This window comes from Rhineura floridana, chromosome 8, assembly GCF_030035675.1.
Source record: "Rhineura floridana isolate rRhiFlo1 chromosome 8, rRhiFlo1.hap2, whole genome shotgun sequence".
NCBI classification, from domain to species: domain Eukaryota; kingdom Metazoa; phylum Chordata; class Lepidosauria; order Squamata; family Rhineuridae; genus Rhineura; species Rhineura floridana.
In genome coordinates, this window is record NC_084487.1 from 437,432 (window position 1) to 464,109 (window position 26,678).

General features: G+C 50.8%; 3 protein-coding genes across 6 annotated transcripts in view; 1 reads left to right on the top strand and 2 right to left on the bottom strand.

Moving 5' to 3' along the window:
- The window catches only part of PPP6R2 (protein phosphatase 6 regulatory subunit 2), a 118,385-nt gene extending 118,177 nt beyond the window's left edge, over window positions 1–208 (bottom strand). For both annotated transcript variants that reach the window (XM_061637929.1, XM_061637924.1), the window contains exon 1: window positions 50–208. The gene's annotated coding sequence lies outside the window, so the exon portion shown is untranslated. The remainder of the gene's footprint in view (window positions 1–49) is intronic.
- On the top strand, window positions 57–17,277 carry DENND6B (DENN domain containing 6B). The gene is made up of 20 exons (XM_061637934.1): window positions 57–547; window positions 3,413–3,451; window positions 3,552–3,594; window positions 5,156–5,268; window positions 5,922–6,002; window positions 7,008–7,113; window positions 7,624–7,703; window positions 7,801–7,863; window positions 8,757–8,812; window positions 9,762–9,884; window positions 10,146–10,241; window positions 10,361–10,455; window positions 10,849–10,914; window positions 11,256–11,320; window positions 12,265–12,354; window positions 12,698–12,751; window positions 13,103–13,212; window positions 14,528–14,630; window positions 15,329–15,403; window positions 16,715–17,277. The coding sequence occupies exons 1-20, from the start codon at window positions 389–391 to the stop codon at window positions 16,835–16,837; spliced, it is 1,740 nt and encodes a 579-aa protein (XP_061493918.1). The 5' UTR covers window positions 57–388; the 3' UTR covers window positions 16,838–17,277.
- The window catches only part of LOC133390068 (uncharacterized), a 31,961-nt gene continuing 21,585 nt past the window's right edge, over window positions 16,303–26,678 (bottom strand). For all 3 annotated transcript variants that reach the window (XM_061637936.1, XM_061637940.1, XM_061637935.1), the window contains one exon: window positions 16,303–19,865. In XM_061637936.1, the coding sequence (XP_061493920.1) occupies window positions 19,704–19,865 (162 nt within the window). In that variant the 3' untranslated portion in view covers window positions 16,303–19,703. The remainder of the gene's footprint in view (window positions 19,866–26,678) is intronic.

Sequence of the window (26,678 nt, forward strand, 5' to 3'; positions counted from 1 at the left end):
AGCGCTGTTGCCGCTGAAACGTTTTACCAAATAAATTAAATTTATTTACTTTACTGTCCGGGGCGTGGAATGCGGGGGGCGCGGGCAAGCTGCCCCTCGCCCGCCGCCGCAGTTGCCCCGCGGGGTGATTGGTGCTTTCACTGCGTGCTCGGGGGGCCCAGCACAGCTCCCTCCTCCGCTGCTGGCGGGGACTGAGGTTCCCCTCCCACTGGGCCTGGAGCTCCGCCCTCGTCGGGCCAGTGGGCGGGGCCCTCGCAACCGCACGCCACGTGGGCGGGGAGCCGGTAGGCGTGGTCTCCGCGAACGCCCGCCCGCTGGGGGGCGCTCCGGGTTCTCGCCGGCACCTCTCTATGGCGGAAGGGGCGGGACCACCGGGGTAGCCGCCGCGATGGAGCCGCTGGCCGGGTTGGAGGCTCTTCGAGGCCGCCGCCAAGATCCCCGCAGCCTCTCGCCCGGCGACTCGGCGCTGCCCTGGGGGCGCCTGTCGGCGTGGCTGGAGTGCGTCTGCGCCGTGACCTTCGACCTCGAGCTGGGGCAGGCCTTGGAGGTGAGGGGGAGGTGGTGGGGCAGGCACCGGTCGCGGGCCCGGAGGCGGGAGGGCGAGAGGAGCCCCCCTCCTCATGTGGAGCCTTAGAGCTGCCCCGCGGGCCGCACGGAGGCAGCCTGGGGCCGGGGCCAAAACTCGGCCTCCTTGGGACGCACCAGTCGCGCCCTCCTTCCCAGTCCGAACATCGGTCCCTCTTGCTCAGTGCTGCCTGCACTGACCGGCAGCGGCTCTCCGGGGTAAACGCCAGATAAGCCCGGCTGCGGGTGGGTCAGGTCATAGGAAGCCCGACCAGCCGAGCCCAGCGTCCTTTCCGCCCAACGGCCGCCCCGATGGCTAGTAGCCGTTGATGGCCGCTCCGCCTTGTCTCAGGACGGGGTAGCTCGCAGCCCTCCCTGGGGACCGAGCACGGACCCTTCTCCATGCAGAAGAGATGTTCCGCCGCGGAGCTTATTAAGTTTAATAATGTGTGGTGGCATTTAACACCTTCCTAGTGTATAAGCATTCACGGATATTGAGAAACGTGTCCAGTCTGTCTAAGCTTTGTCAAAAGGAATGTCTTCCAATCTTGGGGAATCTTGGGCTCCTGCTGGGAGGAAGGGCGAGATATAAATCAAATATAGATAGATAGATAGATAGATAGATTATCACAATATTTATAAGCATTATTTACAATTACTAAAATTCAGGGCAGAGATCACCAAAACGTTAGCATAATTCAAACAAAACATTTTAGTGTAATAAAAAAGACTAAAGTAATGACAACAGAAGATTTATGTAACTTTACAGTTGACAATGAGGACATTGAACTTGTCAAGGATTATCAATACCTTGGCACAATCATTAACCAAAATGGAGACAATAGTCAAGAAATCAGAAGAAGGCTAGGACTAGGGAGAGCAGCTGTGAGAGAACTAGAAAAGGTCCTCAAGTGCAAAGATGTATCACTGAACACTAAGGTCAGGATCATTCAGACCATGGTATTTCCGATCTCTATGTATGGATGTGAAAGTTGGACAGTGAAAAAAGCAGACAATAGAAAAATCAACTCATTTGAAATGTGGTGTTGGAGGAGAGCTTTGCGGATACCATGGACTGCAAAAAAGACCAATGATTGGGTGTTAGAACAAATTAAACCAGAACTGTCACTAGAAGTTAAAATGATGAAACTGAGGTTATCATACTTTGGACACATACTGAGAAGACATGATTCACTAGAAAAGACCATAATGCTGGGAAAAACAGAAGGGAGTAGAAAAAGAGGAAGGCCAATTGTTTTAAAAATTTTAATTGTTTTTTAAAAGATGTATTTTAAATTGTATTTGTTTTTAGTTACTGTAAACCACCCAGAGAGCTTTGGCTATGGGGCGGTATACAAGTATAATAAATAAATAAACAAGAGATGGATTGATTCTATAAAAGAAGCCACAGACCTGAACTTACAAGATCTGAACAGGGTGGTTCGTGACAGATGCTCTTGGAGGTCGCTGATTCATAGGGTCGCCATAAGTCACAGTCAACTTGGAGCCACGTAACAACAACCAACAAATGATATAATTAATACGTAAACAGGTGGCATACTTGAACTGTTCTTCCTCCTTTTTAATTTTGGTGAACCTAGCATTTGAATTGTGCAAAGAGATTCACCAAGCAAGCTTCTTTCCTGCATAATGCGGCCCTTAGGCAACCATTTACCCCAGCTTACATCCAGCCCATGCCTAATTCTCCCTGAGCCCACCTGCCATTTCCCTTGGCACTGCAGCCACCTTGCAGGGGCAGAGACAGACCCCTAGTCAGCTCTGAGCTGCTGTCTTTGCTCTCTGACTTCACACTGCCTTTCTAAGATGCAGCATGAGGTCAGAGAGCCCACACCCTTGAGGGGCTAGTATGCCCTGGCAACTGCAAGGAAGTGAGGAGCAGGACTGGCCCTTTTTGGCTCTAGCACTTTCCAACATCTACTTTGCCCCTGGCTGACTTTTCCTGTGGGTCGGTGGCCTTCCAAAGGTTCCCTTCTCTTGTTTTACCACCATAGGGATGCAACTGGGCATTCCTGAGATAATGCAAATTTGTGGGAGAAGATTTTACAGGTATTTGGCAAAAGTTTGGTTTAAATCAGTCTTTTTCTTTATTTTGCTGTGGTGGTCACACAATTCTGAGTCCAGTTTAATTTCATCCAAAATATTTGTTGAATGTGTTTCACCCAGTAGCTGAGCACAGATCACGATGACGTCTTCGCCTCTGTCAGATGGCTGAGTGAATATGTTCAATGTCCCCAGCCTGGAGCAGGTTGCCCACTCTGGCCTCCTTTCCTTTGCACCCCAGCAGCTCCTGCAGGGTGTCTGTGGGGGCTTCATGGTGGGTGTAGGGCTGGGCCTGATCTTCTTATGCCTCTTCTTAGGTTTATGTTCTTAAAAGGACCTTTAGAGTTTCTTCACAAAGGGCTTGGCTGATGATAGCTCCCGTAGCCCAGGCCACATCCAGTGGTCCTTGGGCTCAGAGGACACCCCTAGCAACTCACTCAGCCAGGGCACCAAAGCGGAGGGCCTCCAAGGGAGGGATGTGCAGCGGCACATCCCTGCAGGCCTCATCACAGGAACAATCCTTCAACCAGCATGGATGCTGGTGTGTGTGTGTGTGTGCAGAATCTGTTGAAGTGAAGCACCCCCAAACCAGGCAACCCTGTGTGCACATAAATGTTTTTGTGACAAAAGGCAGAACTCACACACATGCTGCAAGGAGACTGGTGCAGCCCTTGCTAGGAGTGGCTGGTTATGCTGCACTTCTGCCCTCTTGAGCTAGCAGATAAGGACGTAAGAAGCAGAGCACCCTGCAGGATCATGCCTCTGAAAGTTCTCTCCTCTTTTGCAGCTCGTATACCCCCCTGACTGCGCCTTCACGGAAAAAGAGGTAGGAGGGCCACATCCCTTCTACAGCTCTAGCCCCAAAGCCTCTGGATTGGGGGATGTGTGGGGAGCTTCTCATGCACTCTTCTTGTTGTATATTCCAGAAAACAAACATCTGTTATTTGTCCTTCCCAGACTCTTACTCAGGTAAGGTGAGCTTTGCGCAGGAGCAGGGGAGATCTGAGGGTGTTTAGGCAATCAGATCCATCCAGCTTTAAAAATCTTCAACGCCAAGGTGATCCCACAAATTTTATATGGAGTTTCTGTCTGAGGTTGGGATAATTACATTGTAACAGCCCTAGAACTATACAAAATAGTTTTCTTAGGCGCTTATTATCTCTCCCGATGGGAACCTCTGCAGCAATGATACGAGCCGAGACTGGCTCCCCTCCATTGACCGCACACATACACTTCACTCTTTTGAAGTTTCTAAGATCTTTTAATATGTCCCAGTCTAGGGTATTACTGCAATCATGTCTTAATCACCCTTTTGCCTTTGTCCTATGGGGCTCTAAGCTAAATAATTTGTTATCTACATACCATCTCTCAGCATCGGAGTTTAATTCAAACCTAAATAATAAATCTTTACGTGAACGTATCTACTCCATGAAATTAGACAGGCTATCTATCACCAACTCTAAGGTATCTCCCTAGTTCTGGCGATTTAAATTTGCTCCCCAATGCTCCACTTATCTCGTTCAATCTATACCCTTTGCTCTCAGACAGGCTTTTACAGCCCTACGCTTTTTTTCCCTTCCAAATGCCAATAGGGAAGGTCGATTAGCTGGTGTCCCTAAGGATCAAAGGACCTGTGTCTGTGGTTCTCCCACAGCGGAGGATCTTCCCCATGTTTTGCTCTATTGCTCAGTATAAATTCAACCTAGATCTAGATTCCTTAAGAAATGGTTAGACACTCCCCTGTTTATTTCACCTGATGAAAAAATTATTTTCTTAATGTCTGATCATATCCGGGAAGTAACTTACAATGTATCCCTTTTCATAATAGCCCGAAAACTCCGGGCAAATCATATTGCCTTACGAAATATCACGTAGGCGCTACCTCCGACCTGGAAAATTTTCACAAACGCTCTTAAACACTTTTCTTTTGATTATAAATTATTGTATTTGTACTGTTTTATTTGCGTTGGCCTCCGGCCCTGCAATTTAGATAATAAAGTTGAATTAAAGTTGAATTACAGATTCAATTAACTTTGGCTGAGGCTGGGAAAAGACTATGATTGAATAGAGAGCAGGTTTTCTCTAGAGATATCAGACCAGGCTTCTTAAAATACTGAAACTGATCCTTAGGGACGAACAGTGTCTTAAATGCTGGCATCCAATCTGCATCTCCACAATTTGTTAGGAGTTGTTGGGGCCAGAGTAGAAGACATTGGCGCAAAAGATGGAGGTCCTGTTGCCCATTTAAATTGGTGTTTTGCATCCAACCAGAGTAGAAGCCAAAACAATCCAACACAGGTGGGTGGATGGGGGTCTCCTTCAAGTCCTCTGCCTCTGAGCATTTGTGTCTGTGGCCTTGCTACCCGTGTGCTTGGGTTCTGTGGCAGGGTAGTTGCTGCTCAGGGCATGGAGTCAGCCTGGACGATGGCTTCAGGAGTGTTGGGGAGGGGAGGTTCCTCCTGAACCTGTTTTACCAGCTGCTTTGTTTCTTCTGCCTTTACTCTTCATGCACCATCTCTGTCCATCTCAGGTAGCCTTGGAGACACTCAGTTCAGCTTTCGCTTCCGTCAGTCTGGGAGGCAGCAAAGTGCTTTCTTTGGGGATGACTTTGAATATAACAGGGAAGCTGCAGTATCGTTACAGGTCAGTTGTGGCATTTGCAGGGTTAGAAGCAAAGAGTCGAGATGCTTGGCTTTGGTCTGAATTTTTTCTGAAGTTGTGGGGACAGTTGCCTGGAGACGTGGTGATGGATTTTGAGCATTTCTCAGTTGGAACAGCATCTCTGGGGACCAAGTCAGTCAAGAGGTGCTTCCTTGGGACGTTGTCCTCTGGAGAAAGGCAGAACTGGATGGGAGGTGCACAACTTGCTCCCCTCCAGCTGGTCATTGAAAGAGGGACATGCAAGAGACGGGCTCAGAATGAAGATGGGGAAAAAGCCCCTCACAGTCCCCAGCGGCTCTTGGCCTGGCTAAATCCAAAAGAGGAAGAGACCATCGTCCTCCATAGGTTCCCAGTGATGTGCAAGCTAAGCTGTACGTGGGTCACATGCACATGCCCAGAGGACCCTGGACCCACTGGCAGCCGAGCTATGTCCCATTGGTGGCACAAGCTTGAGTGGTGATGCATCTCAGGCTGCTTGATGTGAGAGTGGCAAGTTTCTGCTGAAAGCCAAGCCGGCTCCTCAGGTTGTTGCTTTGGGGGCATCTCTGCGGAGTATCCTGGGATTGGGACCGAGGCATGGCAGGGTCCGGTGTTGAAAGTAGGATTTCATGGATGTTTCTGCTTCTCCAACACAGCGGGAGCCTGCTCACTACTTTGGCTACGTGTATTTCCGACAAGTCAAGGACAGCTCTGTAAAAAGAGGCTATTTCCAAAAGGTGAGTAGAAGTTCTTGCAAGGTATGGCTGCACAGAAGCATTTGACCATGCTAACCTTTTCTGTGCCGAGCAGGAGGAGTTGCTCCTTTCACACAAGGCCCACAGAGGGTGGGGAGTGGTGCCAGGGGCTTCAAAGGCTGCTGCCTCTTGCTCCACCACCTCTTCTTCTGGGTGTGTGAGGAGTGGTCAAACCTGGCATAAGCCACAGATTGCACTCTGGCCAAGCTAGTGCTGACCAGGGACACCACTGTGAGGCTGTTAACTCCTGGGAAGGTGATGACTAATCTTGCAAATGGGCAAAGGCAGACAGACTCTTTGGGGTGTCACAATGCAACTTTGAAACAAGAGACACAAGAAAAAAAATCTGATAGATTGGATCCACTGACCTTATAAAAGGATAGAAAGGTCGTAACAGGAGCTGGGAGGAGGAGGGAGATAAGAGGGTGGAGGAGGAGGAGATGGGAACGATCTTTGGCAAGTCTCCCTGTGTCTTACAGAAGAGTCATTCCAAAAAAAAAGGGTCTCAGTGGACTCACGGAAGAGTTAGATTAATCCAGTCATAAAATGGTACAACACAGGAAATCTCATTCTCTGGCTCCCTCATGTGGGCACATGGCCTGGCATCTTTAAAGGCCCGCCAGGCACCTGGAAGGCTGCTGAGGGGCTTGTGAGGCAGGAGCAAGGAGCACGGGATGGCAGAGAAGAGCCCTGCCAAGGTGGCTGTGAGCGATGCAGGTGGCTGACATGGGGAAGGGCCACAGCTCAGTGGCAGAGCATCTGCTTTGCGTGCAGAAGGTTCTGGTTCAGTTCCTGGTGCCTCCCGTTAGGGCTGAGTCTAGACCCTTGGTGAGCTGCTGCCAGTCAGCGCAGGCAATACTGAGCTAGGTGGCCCAGTGGTCTGACTCAGAATAAGGCAGCTTTGGGTGTTCCTATAGTCTGGGCTGCGGCCTGCCACCCAGCGGTGACCCTTTCTTAAGGGAAGGATTTTCTCTCTGTCTCCTTCAGTCTCTCGTCTTGGTCTCTCGCCTCCCATATGTGAACCTCTTCCAGGCTTTGCTGCAACTCATTGCCCCCGAGTACTTTGATAAACTGGACCCATGCCTGGAGGCAGGTAAGGAGCTCACAGTCTCCACCCTGGTGGCTCTGCCTGATGGTGCCGGGAGAAGCCCCTGCTCTGGCATTGCAAATGCCATCAGTCAATTAATTCCCGGGGGGGGGGGGCTACGTTCCAGCAGTGGCCAGGCCGAAATGAGAAATGGGGGGCCAGAGCAACCGTCCCTGCACACATTCTCCTCCCCGCCTCATCCACACGCAGTCACCTGTATGAAGCCAGTTGGGAGAAGGCCCCCAAAGGTTTGCAGTGAAGAGTTATCAGTGGGCTGCAGGTGCTCAGTTCTCTTCCTCTTTGTCATGTGACTTGGGTGAGGCTGTGCAAGTGCTGAACCAGTGGCTGGCTGGATGAGAGCAAATCAGCTGAAGCTGGATCCTGATAAGATGGAGGCACTCTGTGGAGGTGGTTCCCAGGGACGTAGCTGGGGGTGGGAGGCATGGAGCTGCCAGGTGAGTCAGTCCAAGGCTTCAAAGAGCCCCCACTTCTTTACAACTGCTTTGCTTGTTACAGTGTGCAGCGAGATTGATCAGTGGCCCCCTCCTGCTCCTGGCCAGATGCTGAACCTCCCAGTCATGGGCATCGTCATTCAGGTACCTGCTTGCGGGGAGGAGTCTCCGGAACCCTTGTTCTGCTGCTGAAACTCTGGAGAAGGGAAACCCACTCTGTCTCTCCCTGCTTGCGGCGCAGGTCAGGATTCCCTCCCAGGTGGACAAGCCTGGCTCCACCCCCATCAAGCCACTGAATCAGGAGGTAAGAGCTGCCTGGACTTGGGGAAGGAAGGGATCTTTGCCAGGGTCCTTTATTTTCCCGGCAGGCCTTTGGCATTTCCCTGGCACATTGCCCTCTCTGCCTCCACTGCCTCTTTGCTTGCAATGGGCCTGAAAGAGGACAGAAAAGGCCTTGCCGTGGACACAGGCAGGCCCTGCAATGAAGCTGAGGTCAGCCGCATCTGCCTCTGTATTGAGATTGTGTAGTGCAGCGTTGAGGTAAGTTGATGGGCCTTTTGGAGCTGGCCAGAAGCCACCTGAGCCCATTTGGGATTTATCGTGGCCTCCATGCTCTGTTTGGGGAGCTTTTGGCTTTCTGCCAGAAGAACCCCACACAGGTTCAGCCCCTCTTTTCTTATGCTGCCATGACACAAGTAAATGGCAGGCGTCTGGATCACCTTCCCACATCTGTTTGGGAGGGGGGCAGGGATGGAGAAAAGCAGTGTGGCGCAATGCCAGCCTCCAGCTCAGCAGGGCAGAGGTTGCCCTGGTTAGGCGTGCTGTCTCTGGGACCTGCAGGGCTTGTTTCTCCGTGTATGATATGATCCTGAGGTGCTGTGGGTTAGTCTCTGGTGGGGAGGGGTGGGGTGGGGATACTGGCAGCTGTGGGATTGCCAAACTTTGTCCCTCCAAACTGTAAAGAATCAAATAGTTTCCCTAAGTGCTACTCAGGCTGTGCCCCCAAACACTGTTCTGTGTGAATAAGCCCCTTTGGAGCTGTTGGGATTTCTCAGACAGCAAAAGCCTGTTTGGGGGTAACAGCCTCAGAATTTGGATTGAGCCTTAAAGCTGCATTTGGGGCATGTGTTGGAGTTTGGCACTGAGCCTCTTGAACCTTCCTAGCAATTGACTACCTTTCTGTCCTTCCCTGCTCAGAACCTCTTGCCAGCCCCCCTAATTCTCCCCAGCGTGTACGAGCTGGACCTCTTCAGGTGAGTGCTGTCCCTTCTGCCACCCCCTCCCCGACAAGGGGGAGAGTCCAAGAGACAGGGAAATGTTGCCACGTGCACAAGGCGTGGGATGCTTTCTGGGCCTTAGGAGTGACTGGCAACCGTGGGGCCTTCTGTTCCATTAATGGTTGCCTGTGGGAAACTGCCTGGTATTCATTCAGAGATCATCCTAAGGAGATTCTGGGTTGTATCCATTGTTAGTCCTACACAGAGTAGACCCATGGAAATTGATGGACATGATTAATTTGGGTTAGAATTTAGCGGGATGCAACCATCTGCTTTAGCAAGAGACTGAGTGATGTAGCCGCGCAATGATTCTTCAGAAATGACTGTGCTGGTTTCTTGGGCAATCCTTTCCCCCGGCCCCTTGGAGCAAGAGCTGCCTTGCGCCTGGAAAGCAGAGGGCTAAGGGCTGGGCTCAGGGTGGCCTGGGTCTAAGGAGGATCGTTGAGACCTTTCCTTAAAGGCCCCAATGACCCTCGCCAGGCCCCAGCCAGGAGGCAGAAGCTCTGCCCAGCCATCTGGGCCAGGGTGAATCATTGTCCTCAAGCAGCTGTCCAGCTGAGCTGCTCTGTGTGGGGCAAGGGCTGCTTTCACCTATCCCAGTGAATCCCGTGTTGGAACCCCAGGACAATTTTGCAATGCACCTTGAGGACCACGCTGCTTGCCCCTGTGCTGATGTGGGGCACCATTGTTGGTATGGTGTCGGATGGTGTTCAGTGCACTGCCTCATCCTATCTTGTGGTATCCTTTTTAGGTTTTGAGGCCTGGGGGTGAGGAGTTAGGGGTAGGGGTATTTTTTAGTATTCATTTTCAGTTTTTTAGGCCCGAGGATGTGGACAAGACGTTTGCTGTTCTGGAGGGTTGGGGACGGTGTGCTTGCCTGGGCCTCCCTGTCCATCACCCCCTCCCGCGTCTGGTCTCGCCACAGGTGTTTCCAGCCGGTGCTGATCCACCTGCAGATGCTGTGGGAACTGATGCTGCTTGGGGAGCCCTTTGTCGTTATGGCCCCATCACCCGCCGTCTCCTCCGAGATGGTTCTAGCCCTGACTAGGTAATGGATTTGCAGCACATGCGACCATACAAAGCTGTGCGTGGTGAGGACGCAGCCTCTGCTGCAGCTAAGTTCCCAGGAGCACATTGCTAGAAGAAAGCGGCTCCCCTGGCAAGCAAGGAGCTGCTTCTTCCAGCCCCCACAGCCGTGGCTTCCCTCTTTTCCTGCATCCCACCCTACCACTCTCGCCAGTTTTGGGGTTCCTGTTGGAGCAAAGTACCAGTCTGGCCATCTGACAGGGACCTCCCTCTTCCTCCGCAGGTGCCTGGCTCCCCTGAAGTTCTGCTGCGACTACCGTCCCTACTTCACCATCCACGACAGTGAATTCAAAGAGTACACGACACGGACCCAGGCCCCGTGAGTGCCCTTTGGGAGGCTGCCCCTCTGCGGCAGTGAGGTTGGGGGTTCCCTAGCTGAGGATTTACACACACACACCCTCTCTCTTACCCACCCGACCCCCTCCTGCTGCTCCATAGGCCAAACGTTGTCCTGGGAGTCACAAACCCCTTTTTTATCAAGACTCTGCAGCACTGGCCCCACATCCTGCGTCTCGGGGACCTCAAGATGTCTGGTAAGAAAATGCTCTGGGGCCGGGGCCTACTTGGAGGAAGCTTTGGCTGGGGGAGGGGGAGCAGGGAGAGTAGCAGGCTACACTTGGAGAGGCAGCTCCAGTGAGCAGCCTGAGGCACCGGGGCCAATGATCCAGTGGCGTCACAGAAGCCAGTAGGGCCGGGAAGGCTGTTGCCTTCTGCCCCTGCAATGGAGAGGACCAGCCGCCCCGTCGTCAGGCAGGAGCACTGCCGTTGTCTGAGCTGAGCTGGTGTCTCTGTGAGCACAGAGTGCCCGGCTAGATGCGGCCTCTTTGCCCTCATCCACCTTCAGGGCTCTTCTTAGGTCCTGCTCGTCTTGTTGCAACTGCAGACCTGGCACAGCAGCAACCATAAGGCTTGTGTGTTCCCTTTAGGAGATTTGCCAAAGCAGGTCAAGGTGAAGAAACTCACCAAGCTGAAAACACTGGATGCCAAGCCAGGTGAGCACCAGGGAGGGGCTTCTCTCTGAGTGGCTGTTTGTGCCATTGGCTCTCCTGCCAATGAGGGTTGCAGGTCGCTCCTCAGAGTGGCGTGGCTGTAGACGTTGCCCCTGGCAGGCTGGTGGCGCTGGTGCTGCTTTCCCGGGCCCTGCAAAGAATCTGTCTTCATGCAGTAGAGCAGCTGGGCAGAGTCTCTTGGCTTCTGCCTTTGGCGCGTGGGCGGAATATTGGTGCATCGGCTGGTTTTTGCTGACTTGGGAAACTTGGGGGCTCAGTTGCACTGCCCGGGAAGGAGCCTTTTGTCACGATGACACGTGTCTGTCGCCTCTCTCTGCATCCAGGACTTTACACGTCGTACAAGACATTTTTGCACAAGGACAAGGCCCTGATCAAGAGACTCCTAAAGGTGAACAGAAGCCCCAGGTGGGAAGAGGGCGGGGCCTGCCGCTTCACGTCCAGTTTCCCTTCGGGGGGGGTCGTAGGCGGGGTTGCTCAGAGGCTGTCCCTGTGGGGCTGCTTTTTATCGTCATCAGCCCAGGGCTGGCAGCAGAGCCAGGAGCAGCAGCAGGCACCTTTCCCTGGGGTCCCTGCCAGCCCCTGGCCCTAAAAGGGAGAGGCCCCCCTTTGCCCTGGGAAGCAGTCAGGTGAGGCTGGATGGTGGCGGAACCTTTTGCACTGCTGGTCTCGAAGCCTGCCTGGTCCCACTTCCCCTGACAGCTGAGTTATTGAGGCTGTCAGAGGTGGATATCTTCCGTGGCCTTCAAGGCATACCCTCGTGGGCTCCGGTTCCAAGCCCCACCCCGCCCCTAGCAAGCCACAAAGGCCGCCTTGGTACAGAGGAAGCTGTCTTACTTCGAGGCAGACCACGGGGGACCATCGAGCTCAGAATCGTCCGTGCTGACTGGCAGTGGCTCTCCAGGGCTTTGGCAAGAGTCTCTCCAGCCCTCTCTGGGCTTGGCCACTGTACTGCAGCCTTCCCTTGGCAGAAGAGCCTCTGCGGTGCCCTCCCCATTTGCCCTGGGCCAGCAGCACTGCCCAGGCTTAAGGCAGCCGTTGTCCCAGCGGTGGCTCTTGCACCACTCCTCTCTCCAACCCCTGCAGGTCTGAGGTCTGGCTGTCTTGGAAAGCACCGCTTGAAATGCAGCGCTTGGCCTCCACTTCTGAGCTGGCAGCCATCCTGGCGCTTGGACAGTTGTCTTAGCGTTGTCCTGATAGTCCCTTGGCAAACATCCATGACCTGACTTCAGGAGGCGGAGGGGGCGGGCAGGTGCTGGTGGGAACATATGCAGGTTCACTTTATGTAGCGACCCTTCCTCTCTCTCTCCCTCTCCCCCCCCCCCCGCTTTGCAGGGCATCCATAAGAAGCGTTCCTCTGATATCCAGAGTGCCTTCCTGCGGCGCCACCTCTTGGAGCTGACTCAGAGTTTCATTATCCCTCTGGTGAGTAGGAGCAGCTGGGTGAGGGAGGGGGTCACCTCCCCCCTGGGCATGCCCCCGCCACCCCTTGTCCAGCAGCCTCTACATGCCTCTGAGGCAGGAGTTGACAGCCTCCCCTGGCTCCTCTCCCCGCTGCCCCATCCTTCTCTTTGGGGGCGGGCAAGGCTCCCTGTTTCAGGCGACATCTCATCCTTCTCCAGTGCCACACTCACACAGAGAGCTGCATGATTGTCAGGGGAGAAGGCCTGGTGTGGGTGGAGCAAAAAGGGGTCGCTCGCCCTGCGCCCCCCATGCACAGAGACAGAGAGAGCTGCTCTGACTTCCCACCCATCCTCGCCTTCCTTAGGAACACTACCTGGCCAGCCTCATGCCTCTGCAGAGGGCCATCACTCCATGGAAGGTATGTGCTTCCCCAGGTGGTGGGTCCCAGCTCTCCTGGCCAGCGCAGCTGCTCAGGGCTGCCCTCGGGTGCATTGTAGGCTCCTCTTTGCGCTCTGCCACAAGCAGGTTGCTCCAGTGGTGCTTCTAGAGGGGGGGGGTGCCTGTGCCAAGTGAAGCAGCTGGCAGAGTTCACGCTCCATGGCTGGCAGCCTTTGTAGCTTCAGCCCACTTGCCAGGGATGCTTGCCTTGGGGGGGCGGGGGAGGTGGTCAGGGGCTGCCAGGCTGAATGTGTCTCCCTGGCATCCTCAGCATGGGCGGAGTGTCCCGGCAGGCACCTGCTCATTCTTTCTCTGTGTCTCACATGCACAGAATCCCCCTCGGATCCGCCCTTTCCATCAGGAGGACTTCCTCAAGACCCTTGAGCAAACTGGGCCCCAGCTCACTTGTGTGCTGAAGGGAGACTGGATGGGCCTATACAGGTAGGCCTTGTACCACCTTGGAGCAGGATACTGTCGCTCCAGGAGGGCTGTACTACTTCAGAATGAAGGTGGTGGGTCACATATATAAATGCTGTTCTACATAAAAACTCTCGGTACATGGAAAGCTAGGATGTTAAGGAACAGCAAGATGTTCAGTGCCAGAGACTTTGTCATATGGGGGAGAATCTTCAAATGTAGCACCCCCCCCCAACTGGCATTTTGAAATGGTACAATCCCAGGACTGCACCACATGCTTATTTCCTGAAAATGTCGATTGGCTGTTGACCCACGAGCCTGGTGAGAGTTGGCCACCTATCTCTCTCTCTCGGCAAATCACACACACACACAACACAGAAGTAGGGGCTGCTTCTGCCCTGCCCTGGATGCCGGCCTCTCTACAGGTGGGGAAGGGAGCCCTTTGATGCAGCTTCTCATTACGGCGCCTGGCAGCAGTCACAGAACAAGTCCAGTCCTCTCCTGCATGGATCAGCTCACGTTGGAAGCTGCCTTATACTGATCAGTCAGACCTTTGGGGCCCAACTAGCTCAGTGTTGTCCACTCTGACCGGCAGCAGCTCTCCAGGGCTTCAGGCAGGAAGTCTCTCCCTGGAGACTCTGGACTGAACCTTGGAGCTTGGGCGTGCAAGGCAGGTGCTCTGCCCCTCAGCTGTGGTACTTCCCTGTTCCTGTCCCCAGAACGGGCAGCAAATGGGGGGCCCTTTTCACATGGGAGGGAGGGAAGAAAGGAAGGAGCCGGGTCTGTTTGGGGGCTGCACGGCTTCATTCACAAAGCAAAGGCACCTTTCACTCAGAAAATAGACCAGTCTTTCTCTCCCTGAGTTGCCATCCCTGTTTTTTTTGTATTGGGCTTCAGACAAATGTAATTTAGGCCGCCGACCTGTGCATGATTTCTAGGGAGTCAGCCCCACAGAGGTCAGTGGGACGTTAACATCCAGCCTCGATTCAGCTCCGTGCAGGACACTGCTGTTTGCTGCCCTCCATTGCATCCATGAGCAGATCTTGGCATTTACGAGCCTCCGTGTCCAAAGGTCATGTCCCTCTCATTGCAGATGGGCCATCTGCTTAGATCTTGCTTGTGCATTTCCAGAAGTATCTGAGCACTTAACTGTTGGAAGCAAACTGAGGCCCATCCAGCCCAGGTCCTGTACTTTAAGAACTAGGCAGAGCCTCCTCCACACAAGACCCCCTCCCCGGGTGAATTCGCAGGGCTGGCAGCTTTGGCCACCCTTGCATCACCCACTGACCCACCCACCCCTTCTCCTTCCTCCCTCTCCCTCACTCTCTCTCTGAGACAGGCGATTCTTCCGATCACCCAACTTTGATGGCTGGTACCGGCAGAGGCAGAGGGACATGATGCACAAGCTGGAGGCACTGCACTTGGAGGCCATCTGTGAGGCGGTGTGTGGGGGAAGGAAGGGGCGGCCTGGAGGGAGCCTGGGCTCCTGCACAGTGGGGGGGGGGATGGGGGTGAGGGTGCGGCCCAGACACTAGCCTTCAGCTTGGCGGAAGAGGCCATCCATTTGTGGCTACGCTTTGGGTGCACTTAGCCAATCAGCAGCCCTCAGGCACCGCTACTTCCTTGGCACATGGGAGCTGCCAGTGCCCAGGCTGCTGCTGCTGCCACCGCCACCACCCATGTGACACCCTGTCCCAGGAGGGTCTGTGAGGCCAGCGTTTTCCGAGCCAGATCAGCCTCCTGGCTGTTTGGCCCCTTCTTTACCTGCTAAGGTTTCCAGAGCCAGGCTTCTGTAGGGAACGGTTGGACTGCTACCAGCCTGGCAGGATTTACTGTTTCTTATACTAGTACCTTCACAGTCAACTTGATGGGTTTAGGGAGCAAAAGTGCATGCTTTGGGATCTCATTACAAGTCAAGCAAGCCAAATCTGGGCTCAGTAGTGATGCATCCGAACCCTGGCTTAAGAACTGCGGGAGTGCCTTGCAGGTGGCAGCACCAAGCTAGGTTTGCCCACCTTGTCCACCGTGCCTTGTAAGAGCCCCACCGGGTGAGCCAGAAATGCCCAGTAGTTCATGACCTGCCTTGTTGGGAGGAGGGAAGCACATTACCTTTCATCTAATCTGGCTGCTTTTTCCACAGAACATCTGGGCTTGGATGAAGGACAAGTCTGAGGTGGAAGTGGTTGACCTGGTGCTGAAGCTCCGTGAGAAGCTGGTAAGCTGTGAGCTTCCTGTCCGCCCAGGGAGTTGGCTTGATGGTTAGAGCACTGGGCAGGAGGCTCTGCTGCTCAGGCGAGAAGGAAGCTCCAGGCCTCTACCAGGTCCTCCTCTTCCTCCCCCCCCAAAAAAAAGAGAAGCAGAGTGGAACCCAGTTAAGCCTCTCCAGGAGCCTGGAGGCTTCGGCTGATGTCATTTCCCAATGGTCTGCTTGTGCCTTTTGAGTTTCCCTCTGGCGGTGGTGCATCTGAGAGGAGGGAAAGAGGAGAGAGAGCTTTGCAGACCTCAGAGGCAGAAAGCACACTTTCCCTGAGCCGATTGACTTCAGGCTTCACATGGGAGTACAGGACCAAGCATTCCTCATTGAAAAAAGCCTCCCTCCCTGCATGTAGAGAGCAACCGTGTTGGAGCCAAAATGAGAGGGGAGCGTTGGGAGGGGAGGAATGGACCTTAGAAATACAATGTTTTGTATTACAATAAAATAAGTATCATATATACAAGCACACCAGTAATAAATCCTCAATAGGTCAAACTCCGTTCAGTAAATTTCAACATTTGCCAAATGTGTTTCAATGCACAGGGCTCATCAGTGGCCAAACAGAACGCCAAGGAAACTAAATGTGACATGATTGATTAATAATTAATTAATAGGCTTTGACTCCTGCATATAAACTTTTGGGGGGCACACACACAAAAATAAATTTGTAATGAAATGTGGATTATATTAATTGGCCTGGGGAAGTATGTGTTGATGAGTCATAGAGGAGGCGGCCGCCGAGGGCTTAACTGGCTGGCGGGATCTGAGGCTTCATCCTATGGAGCGATGGTGATGTGATGCAGGGATTAAGCCCCATGGGAGAGCGGAGGGCACAGCAGCTCTGCCTCTAAATAGCACCACCGCTAGAGCCATCAGTAAGAAAGCTAAAGAAATCTCAGTTGATTAAGACCAACTTTAAACTCCTACAAATTAATCAATTAAACTTTGCATGTGGATAACAACAATTGTCCTGGTGGTTCATGCAGGGCAAGTAGGCAGCATCTGATCAGCCTCCTGCCCCTCCTGCGTGAAGCTGAGACAGAGACGCTGAAGACATTCCTTCCTCTCTGCAGTTTTGTATTAGAAAAAAGATGAGGGTGCTGATGCAGACGTCTAAAAGGAGCTGCTGCCCGGATTACAGGGGCCACCTGATCAGTTGATCGAAAGCGTTTTTAATGTAAACATTTCAGCCCGTGTATAAATGAGACGTTTCGGGAGGCCTGACTGTGTCTCCTGATGGCCTGCCTTTGCTCTTGCATCGTCCCCCTCCAGGTGCGCACCAGGTGCCATCGTCTCCCAGTGAAGGAGGAAACATTGCAGCGCGTGAGCCAGTACATCACCACCATCATTGGGACACTGCCAGAGGATCTCCAGGCCATTCTGTGCCACCAGTAGGCAGCCTGTGCCAGCAGAGCCGTCGGGAGGCAGTTGCCAGGCTTGGGCCCGTGGGGTTCAGAGTTGGGGGACACTCCGGTCTTTCTTCCCCACAGAGACTCTTCTGCCCTTCTCACTGGGCCAGTGGTGTCCTTTCGCAGGGCGGCTTCAGACCTCTGTCACGGCCTGCGCACAGGAGTTGTCGCCTCTGCATCTCCACCGTGCGGGAAGGGGAGAAACGCTTACACAAGGCGCAGAGCAGTGCTGTCACACACGGGTGCTGCCAGGACTGGAATCGTCTCCTTTGTGGTCCTCTATGGAGGGAGAGTGGCATCTCCTCTCTTCCAAAACACCCAGTATTCCTTCAGTCTCTGTGTGTGCGTGTGTGCTTTGTATGGGTATGCCTGCTGTGCAGTGACTGTTTGTTCCCAAGACAAAAGAGTAAATGCTGATTTTTAGAAGCCTTTAGTTTTAAGCTTTTCCTTGGAATTAATTTATTGCATTTTTACACCATCTTAGTTCAAGCTGATGTACACAAACCTCTCAGTACATTTGGACACACAATCTCAAAAAGCCAATTCACAATATGCTGAAGGGGAGGTGAAAAGCACCTGCTTCTATTTATTATTCATTTGATTTATATCCTGCCCTTCCTCCAAGTAGGAGCCCAGGGCAGCAAACAAAACTACTAAAAACGCTCTAAAACATCATAAAAACAGACTTGAAAATATATTCACACACAATACCTTAAAAACATATTAAAACATATTTAAAAACATTATTTTTTAAAAAACTATTTTAAAATGTATTTTTTAATGCATTGAAAAGCAATTCCAACACAGATGTAGACTGGAATAAGGTCTCTACTTAATAAGCTTGTTGAAAGAGGAAAGCCTTTAGCAGGTGCTGAAAAGTAACAGAGATGATGCCTGCCTAATATTTAAGGGGAGGGAATTCCAAAGGGCAGGTCCCACAACACTAAAGGTCCGCTTCCTATGTTGTGCCGAATAGACCTTCTGGTAAGATGGTATCCGCAGGAGGACCTCAGTGATTGGCTGGGTATATAAGGGGTAAGACGGTCTTTTTGGTATCCTTGTCCCAAGCTGTATAGGGCTTTGTACTCCAAAACTAGGACCTTGAACTTGGCCCGGTAGCAAATGGGCAGCCAGTGCAATTCTTTTAGCAGTGGGGTGACATGTTGGCAATACTCTTCCCCAATGAGCAGTCTCGCTGCCGCATTTTGCACCAGCTGTATTTTCCAGACCAACCTCAAGCCTACGAGGATGGCTGTTGTGGGACTGCTTGAGCTGCTTGAGCAAATGAGTTGGTCCTTCACTTCTGTAGGGCCAGCAGTGGGTTCTCCTGGCCTCCTCTGTGAGGCCAAGATCAGGTTTGGGGGCCCTGCATTTTCCAAATACTTGGCTGTGCCTGTAGAAAGGGGGGGGTGTAACTTCCTTTGGAGCTCATTTGGCATCATATCTCCCCCCCCTCATCCTCCTCTGTCTTATTTGGGGGGAGGGGGAAGAATTAAAGGGAATTGCGGTCACTCTTGGGCCAAGAAATTCTCTTCCCACTTCTGCTCTGCTCTTGTGAGCAACTGGTCCAGAGCTGGGGGTAGCCATGGAGCTGACTTGTACCCCCAAGAGGCTGGCCTGGTCTTGGCTGAAGAGTGCAGAATGTGTGTGGCACAAGCCCCCCATGGCAATGTGTGGATAGGTGTGCATTAGAGTTGCGGCAGGGTGGGGTGTCATTGCTCCCCTCATGGGTAGCCATGTCTTACCTGTAGCTGCCACCAGGTACATCCTAGGAATGGAGGAAGTGCCACCAGCTCAGTACTGGTGCTATGCTGACTGGCAACTGCTCTGCAGGGTTGCAGGCGGGACTCTTGGCCAGCCCTCCCTGCCTGGGATTGAACTTGGGATCTGCTGCCTGCTGTGCCACTGAGCGAGGATGGCCCTTCTCCTACAAAGGACTGAGCTCTTGTCAGCACCTGCAGGGCCTTGAACTGCTAACAGCCCTGGGACCTGTGGGAAAGAAAGCCAGGCAGCTATGGAGCTACTCTGCCTGGCCTTGCATGTTATTTCACCCATCTTGGTCTTTGCAGAAGGAAAAGGCAGCATTGCCTGCACCACTTGTAAGGCTCTAATGCAGAGGCCGGCCCCCTCTAGCTAGCCTGCACCTGTTAGCCGGGCATTCACCTGGCTTTCTCCTCAGCTCCTGCTAAGCCTCCTTGGTGACCCAGTTGCACCTGGAAGGCAGGCAGGAAAGCAGAGTCTGCAGCTGGGGTCAGTGTGTCGCTCCCTTTGTTTGGTTTTTATTAGAAAAGTGTTCACAAATACACAAGCTGAACCTGAACCACTCGGAAGGGTTTGGTAGTAAAAGATTTCCAGTTGTGACGGCCCAAAGCCACAGGCCCAACAGCAGAAGGTTGTGTCTGACACATCTGATAAACAGTCTTGGTCGGATTCCCTTCAGCCAGCTTTCTGGTTCCATCTTTATTAGCCATGATAGCACAACTGAGGCTCCCTGCGCAAAGGCAGTCTACCCCTGAAGCCTCACCCCTTCACTCCTGGTGGCTGCTGTTGAAAACAGGCTGCTGGGGTGCCAGCCAGCCACTTTGTGGGTTCCCGAGTAACACACTGAGCTAAGCCTACCAGCCTCTGTGGCTGTTGCAAGTGATGAAAAATCCTGAGCGCCTTTCAAGCATCTGGGAGTAGCTTTGTTTGGGGCGGGGGGGCAGGACCCAGAGCCAAAGGTGTTCCTAACACACACACACACCCAACCGACCGGAGGAGAAGGGAAGCTGAGCTGGTTCCTCTCTGTTTTTTTGTAATAAATATATAGAAAGAGCGACTTGCTTTTTTGGCGCAAGCTCTCCCAGCTTCCTTTAGTCCCCACTGGCAACAGCCAAGGAGTCCTCATAGAAAGCTTTCAAGTCTGGGTGGCCCATCAGGGACATCTGCTCCCCAGTCACCTCCAGGCGGAAGTTTTGCCGTAGCCAGCCATACACCAGGCTGTGTAGCAAGCCTTGAAGGGAGATGGTCAGGGCCTGGAGGGGAGAAGAGAAGAGGAGGCATTTGCTTGTAGCAAGGGTGTGAAATCTAGCAGCTTGCTTATTTATTTATTTATATCCTGCCCTTCCTGCTGGCAGGAGCCCAGAATGCTTCTAAATGGGGGGCAGCGGCTGAGATGTGTTTTGAGGCCTCTGATGGGTACTTGATACTCATGCATTGTGCTTTAAGGATTTGATTATCTAATCATTGCTATTTTTCGTTACATAATCCAAGTGTTATCGAATGGGATTTTGCCTTTCAAATCCCAAGAAAAGTGATGTTCTTTGGTTTTCTTAACAAAGTTTTAAAGAATGGTTTTAGCATTGGTCTGTGTGTTTGTATATGACAAACAGTTGTCAGCATAAGCTTGTCAAATAAGCTCATCAACATGGGTGTGTCAGCATGTGCTTGTCAAAAGGAGTGAATGGCATGATGGCTTTTTCTAGAGGCTTTTGCAGTGATTCAGCTATTTGTTTTAAGATGCGTTATTAACATTGTATGAAATCTTGAACCTGTTGCATTGCCATAGAGGCTCTCTGATTTTTCTCAACCTAGATTTCAGAAACACTTAGAAATAGTTAAGCAAATGGGAGAACAAGCCACATTACAGGTAAAGCATAAACACCACAATATCAGCAATATTGCAGCTAAGATTAGAAATATAGGCACACATAAATTGTGGGACCTCTGCTCAGCTGGAGTGAAAATGCCATGGGGTTTTCTCAACTATAACCCATCCCATTGTGATGGTTCTAATATTTCACATTGGCTGTTATGATTGGCATGGTACGATGGATGGATAAAGTCCTAAATGGCACAGTTATGCAAGATGGAAGCAAGCATAAGAGTCAGTGGCGGAACAGAGGAGTCTAAGGTGTGAAGAGACATCTGTATAAGTATAGTCAGATGTTTTTCAATGGGGGGAGTTGTTACAAGTGCTTGGGCCAACCCCATTTTGGTTCATGTGGAATCAAGGGGGTCCAAGGCCCTGGGGTCTTCTGAAGTATAATTCCCACCCCACACTCCGTTTTATGGCTCGTTGTGCATTCCTGAGGTACTGTGAAAGGACAGCAGCAAGGCCATTCTATTGGCAACTAAAATAACAAAGAGAAACTGAAATAGATGTTATCTTCTTCCTTGGCAGGCTTCCCGCAAGCTCAGCAGAACAATCCCATTGTTTAAAAGACAGCATTAGAAAGTAGCCTGAGTTTTTTTCTGAGTGTCAGCAAGGAACACACACACATATGAGATCACCTTATACCGAGACCCCTCCTTTTCACATTGATCAGTAAGAGGGAAAGTGTATTTAAAAAGCAGGGCTTGAGACCTAGGTGGGCGGCGATGGCGATCTGAGCTCCAACATGTGTAACTAAGCTCTCAAGGAATGCAACACAGGATTGCAGGCCACAGAACAGGAAGGGAGTCTGGGTCTCGGCCTTGTGGCAAACAGATTCCTTCCTGCTTTTGGGCCGGAGCTCCTTCACACCACTTCAGCTGTATTGCACTGCCCGCTCCTGGGCCTAGGATAGGTAATTTCTGCTATCTGTCATTCCTTATAGCAATAGGACCTTTTATTTCTTTAGTTTAAAGTTATGAATGGGTTAGGTTACTAATGATTAATGCTTCCACGCACCCAGTAATTTTTCAGTGCTATTCTTCTCTTCACCAAATCCTTTATGAGAAACAAAATAGAAAATTTAACTGTGTGAAGCTGGATAGCTTCAAATGGGGGAGATAATGGGGATTTTTTATATTCAAAAGTAGACAAACTATATTCTTTTAGAAATTATAAGGATCATAATTTAATAAAGGAGCAACAGGCCAGTCAAATTATCCTCTCCTTTGTACTGATATCTCTGTGATGCACATGTATCCATGGCAACAGGGTATGCATGGAATGCTAGGTACAGCCTGGCACCATTGGATAAGATAAGGAGAAAAGAACACTGGTACTGAACATCTCTGTACTATCCAAGGCCTAAGAAGGATTAGCACTGGACATATTAGCTCATGGTAAAACTGTGCTGGTATAAGATATTGTTTAACATTACCTGATTGGCTAGAAAATAATGTAGGCAGTGTAACCTCTACGTAATGCTTACATGTAGCTCCATGCTTGAGAAATGCTAATGTGTATTGTCCTGGAAAATATAAAACCCACAGGCGAATAGTGCCATGTTGCAGCTCTCCGTCCACTCAAGGGAATCTGACTGTGCGTACGCTCGTCATCGATAAAGGCTTATCTTTGCTGCAAGCTTGTGCCTTCAATTTCCTCAAGGACCCCCGGTACAGTGACTCAAAATTCCCCATCACCTCTGTGCCAGAGCGAGCAGAGACTGGGTAGGGCAGCTGGTCTGGTAGGGCCCAAGCTTTGGTGGGGAGAATCCACTTCACTGGAACCTAGAGATCCAGGGGGATCTTAGAATCATAGAATAGTAGGGTTGGAAGGGGCCTACAAGGCCACCAAGTCCAAGCCCCTGCTCAATGCAGGAATCCAAATCAAAGCATTCCCGACAGATGGCTGTCCAGCTGCCTCTTGAAGGCCTCCAGTGTGGGAGAGCCCACTACCTCTCTAGGTAATTGGTTCCATTGTCGTATGGCTCTAACAGGAGGTTTTTCCTGATGTCCAGTCGAAATCTGCAACTTGAGCCCATTATTCCATGTCCTGCGCTGTGGGATGATCGAGAAGAGATCCCGGACCTCCTCTATGTGACAGCCAGACTGCCCCGGACTGCAATCCCATTACCACTGCAGCTTGAGCAAAGAATCCAGTGCCACATCCTATGATTTGCTATAGTATCGCTCTCATTATGCAGCCTGCTGATGTAGACAAACTTGCTTGCGGTTCTTAGCCTAACTGTGTGCCCCCTTGATCCCCGTCCCTCTTGGCTATTTTGTGATAGTTTAGGTTGTTTTTAATTCTTTTTAATGCTGTATTTTAAAATTGTTGTAACCCACCCTGGGACCTTTGGGTAAAGGGCAGGTGGTAATAATAATATAGCAGCAAACAAAGTCTGGTTTGGTGCAGAACATGATTAAATACTTCATTCTGTGAGGGAATAGTCCCTGTTGTGATATGTATAAAGTGTGTTGCTTTTGCAGGGTGCTCAAATTGTGTAGATGTGTGACTTTGTGTAAATGCTGGTTGTTGTTTGGGAGGGGTAAAGATGTAGTTAGTGAAGCAAGGAAAACAAGCTAAAATAGACACAAATACCAGGAAACAGGTGCGACAAAGACAGTTTGTGGTTAGGTTCTGCTCTATCTGTTGACAGGGGAGGAGGAAGATATACCAAGGGGGAGGGAGATATACCAAATATGGGTAATAATAAATATGAGTATGGGGGAGCTAAAATATGAGTAGTGGGAGATGTAAACAGAGGCGGGACTTCCTGTGACATGAATAGGCGGCACGGATAGGCTGTAAACCCTGAAGTACTCGACCAATGAGGAAACGGGAGGGAACGAAGTGACGGGCTATAGGATAAAAGAACTGTACCCATGTCACTTGGGTGTGCCTCCCTTGTGGTGGACACCCGCTCTTGCAAGAACGTATAATAAAGCTTTGATACTGCTTCACAAGTGTCTCTGTTGTGGGTCTCTCTTAAAGAACCTTTGTTTCTAACACTGTCACCTTGAAATATATGGTGGCATAACAAGCCTGGTCCTGTTGGTCTGGATTAACTCCCAATGAGTTGGAAATATCCTCTTTTTATGGTGGAGAGGATCACAGTAGTGCAACTGCAAGCATTTTTGGATAACACTAATTGTTCAGGCCTGCCCAGACCTTGGGACTGAATCAGCCTTGGTCGCTTGGATGGACGGATGGCCTCAATCAACAACAGAACAAGAGTGTAACCAAAAATGCTTATCTTTCTCAAGTTCAGTGGAGTGGACTGCAATTGTGTCTGCACTGTCTCGCTTTTTAAAAATTCTACCCATCTGGAGGCCTTATCATTGAGGAGTTCTTAAACAGAAGGATACACATTTGACAACACACCTCAGTATCACAAATGCCCAAGGTGACATGAGTTGCTCTGCCCCTGCATCCTCCTCAAAGAGCTGGCAGCCCAGCAACGGATGGAGGGCCACAGCTCCCCCACCCTGTCTCCTCTTTTACCTTTTGGAAGATGGCATCTGCATGGCAAGAATTTATTAGGCCATTTGTCCTTGCTGCAGTTTGATTTCCAACATATCTATCTCCCTTATGCTACTGTGTGCCTTCTGTGAAAATTTGGTTATCTGACAGGGCATCATCCAAGTTGTTGCTTCTAGACTCATAGAATCATAGAGTTGGAAGGGGCCTTGTAGGCCATCGAGTCCAACCCCCTGCTCACAGCAGGAAATCCACAGCTAGAGCATCTCCCGCAGATAGCTGTCCAGCCTCTGCTTGAAGACATCCAGCGAAGGGGATCCCACCACCTCCCTAGGCAGTCGGTTCCATTGCCGAACTGCCCTTACCGTCAAGAAGTTCCTTCTAATGTCCAATCTGAATCTACGCTCCTGCAACTTAAAACCATTAGACCTAGTCCTACCCTCTGGGGCAGCAGAGAACAAATCTGTACCCTCCTCTATGTGACAGCCCTTCAGGTACTTAAAGAGTGCAATCATGTCACCCCTCAGACTTCTCTTCACCAGACTGAACATGCCAAGTTCCTTCAACCTTTCCTCATAAGACTTGTTCTCCATACCGGCTATCATCCTCGTCACCCTCTTCTGAACCCGCTCCAACTTGTCTATATCTTTCTTAAAATGAGGCGCCCAGAACTGAACGCAGTATTCCAGATGAGGCCTGACTAATGCAGAATATAGTGGGACTATTACTTCCCTCGACCTGGAAACTATAGCTCTGTTTATGCAGCCCAAAACCGCGTTTGCCTTTTTTGCCGCAGCATCACACTGCTGGGTCATGTTCAACTTGCGATCCACTACAATTCCAAGGTCCTTCTCACACACACTACTGCTAAGCCGGGTATTTCCCATCCTGTACCCATGCATTTTGTTTTTGTGGCCTAAATGCAGAATCTTGCATTTGTCTTTATTGAATTTCATTTTATTAATTTCAGCCCAATTTTCTAGTCTATCCAGGTCCCTTTGGATTTTATTCCTGTCTTCCATTGTGTTAGCTATCCCTCCCAGTTTCGTATCATCCACAAACTTCATAAGGCTTCCCTCCACCCCATCATCTAAGTCACTGATAAAAATGTTGAAGAGTATCGGCCCCAGGACAGAACCCTGTGGCACGCCACTTGAAACCTCCTTCCAGTCCAAAGCAGAGCCACCGACGACCACTCTTTGAGTACGGTTTTCCAACCAGTTGTGAATCCACCTGACAGTATTTCCATCTAGTCTGCATTTGACCAGTTTGCTAATCAAAAGGTCGTGGAGGACTTTGTCAAACGCTTAGCTGAAATCTAGATAGATGACATCTACAGCATTTCCACCATCTACTAGGCTAGTGACCCGATCAAAAAAAAGAGATGAGATTAGTTTGACAGGACTTTTTCTTGACAAACCCATGCTGGCTCCTACTAATCACAGCATTAAGAACATAAGAACATAAGAAGAGCCTGCTGGATCAGGCCAGTGGCCCATCTAGTCCAGCATCCTGTTCTCACAGTGGCCAACCAGGTGCCTGGGGGAAGCCCGCAAGCAGGACCCGAGTGCAAGAACACTCTCCCCTCCTGAGGCTTCCGGCAACTGGTTTTCAGAAGCATGCTGCCTCTGACCAGGGTGGCACAGCACAGCCATCACGGCTAGTAGCCATTGATAGCCCTGTCCTCCATGAATTGGTCTAATCTTCTTTTAAAGCCGTCCAAGCTGGTGGCTATTACTGCATCTTGTGGGAGCAAATTCCATAGTTTAACTATGCGCTGAGTAAAGAAGTACTTCCTTTTGTCTGTCCTGAATCTTCCAACATTCAGCTTCTTTGAATGTCCACGAGTTCTAGTATCATGAGAGAGGGAGAACTTTTCTCTATCCACTTTCTCAATGCCATGCATAATTTTATACACTTCTATCATGTCTCCTCTGACCCACCTTTTCTCTAAACTAAAAAGCCCCAAATGCTGCAACCTTTCCTCGTAAGGTGACTTTTTCCTCGTAGATGACTTTCCTCATCATCTAGATAGTTGCCAATGGAGTCTTTTATTATCCGTTCTAATATCTTTCCTGGTATTGAAGTCAGACTGACTGGCCTGTAATTCCCCGGATCTTCTTTTTTACCCTTTTTAAAGAGCGGGACGACGTTTGCCCGTCTCCAATCCTCTGGCACCTCTCCCATTCTCCAGGATTTCTCAAAGATGATGGCAAGAGGTTCCGAGAGAACATCAGCAAGTTCCTTCAATACTCGACTATCCTCCTTTTATTTTTACCTAAGCGTTCTCTACTGATCTTCCATGTTTGATGCATGGACTCCTTTGCACAATAGTACTCCTCTCTTCCATTTGAAGTGAGATCCTTCAGTCCCTACATTCCACTCACAAACCTCAACAGGTGTCAGAAATGCCTGTTAATTCAAATTTGCCTTCCTGTAATAAGACATCACGCTCATCTTGTTCAGAAGAGCTTTCACAATTGCAACCGCACAGAAGGAAACGTTCCTATTTCCAGTACAATAATGTTTTTCAATTAAGTCAGCACATAACTTCATCACTTTATACTCGCTCTGCTTCCTTTTGGAAAATCTCTCTCCCACTCTCTCCTTTAAAACTCCCCGGCTGGTTCTTTATCTCGAGAGACGCCCTTTTGCATGAAAGAAAACAAGGAAATAAGGCAGCTTCAGGGGCTAGTTAGAGGACAACGATTCTGGG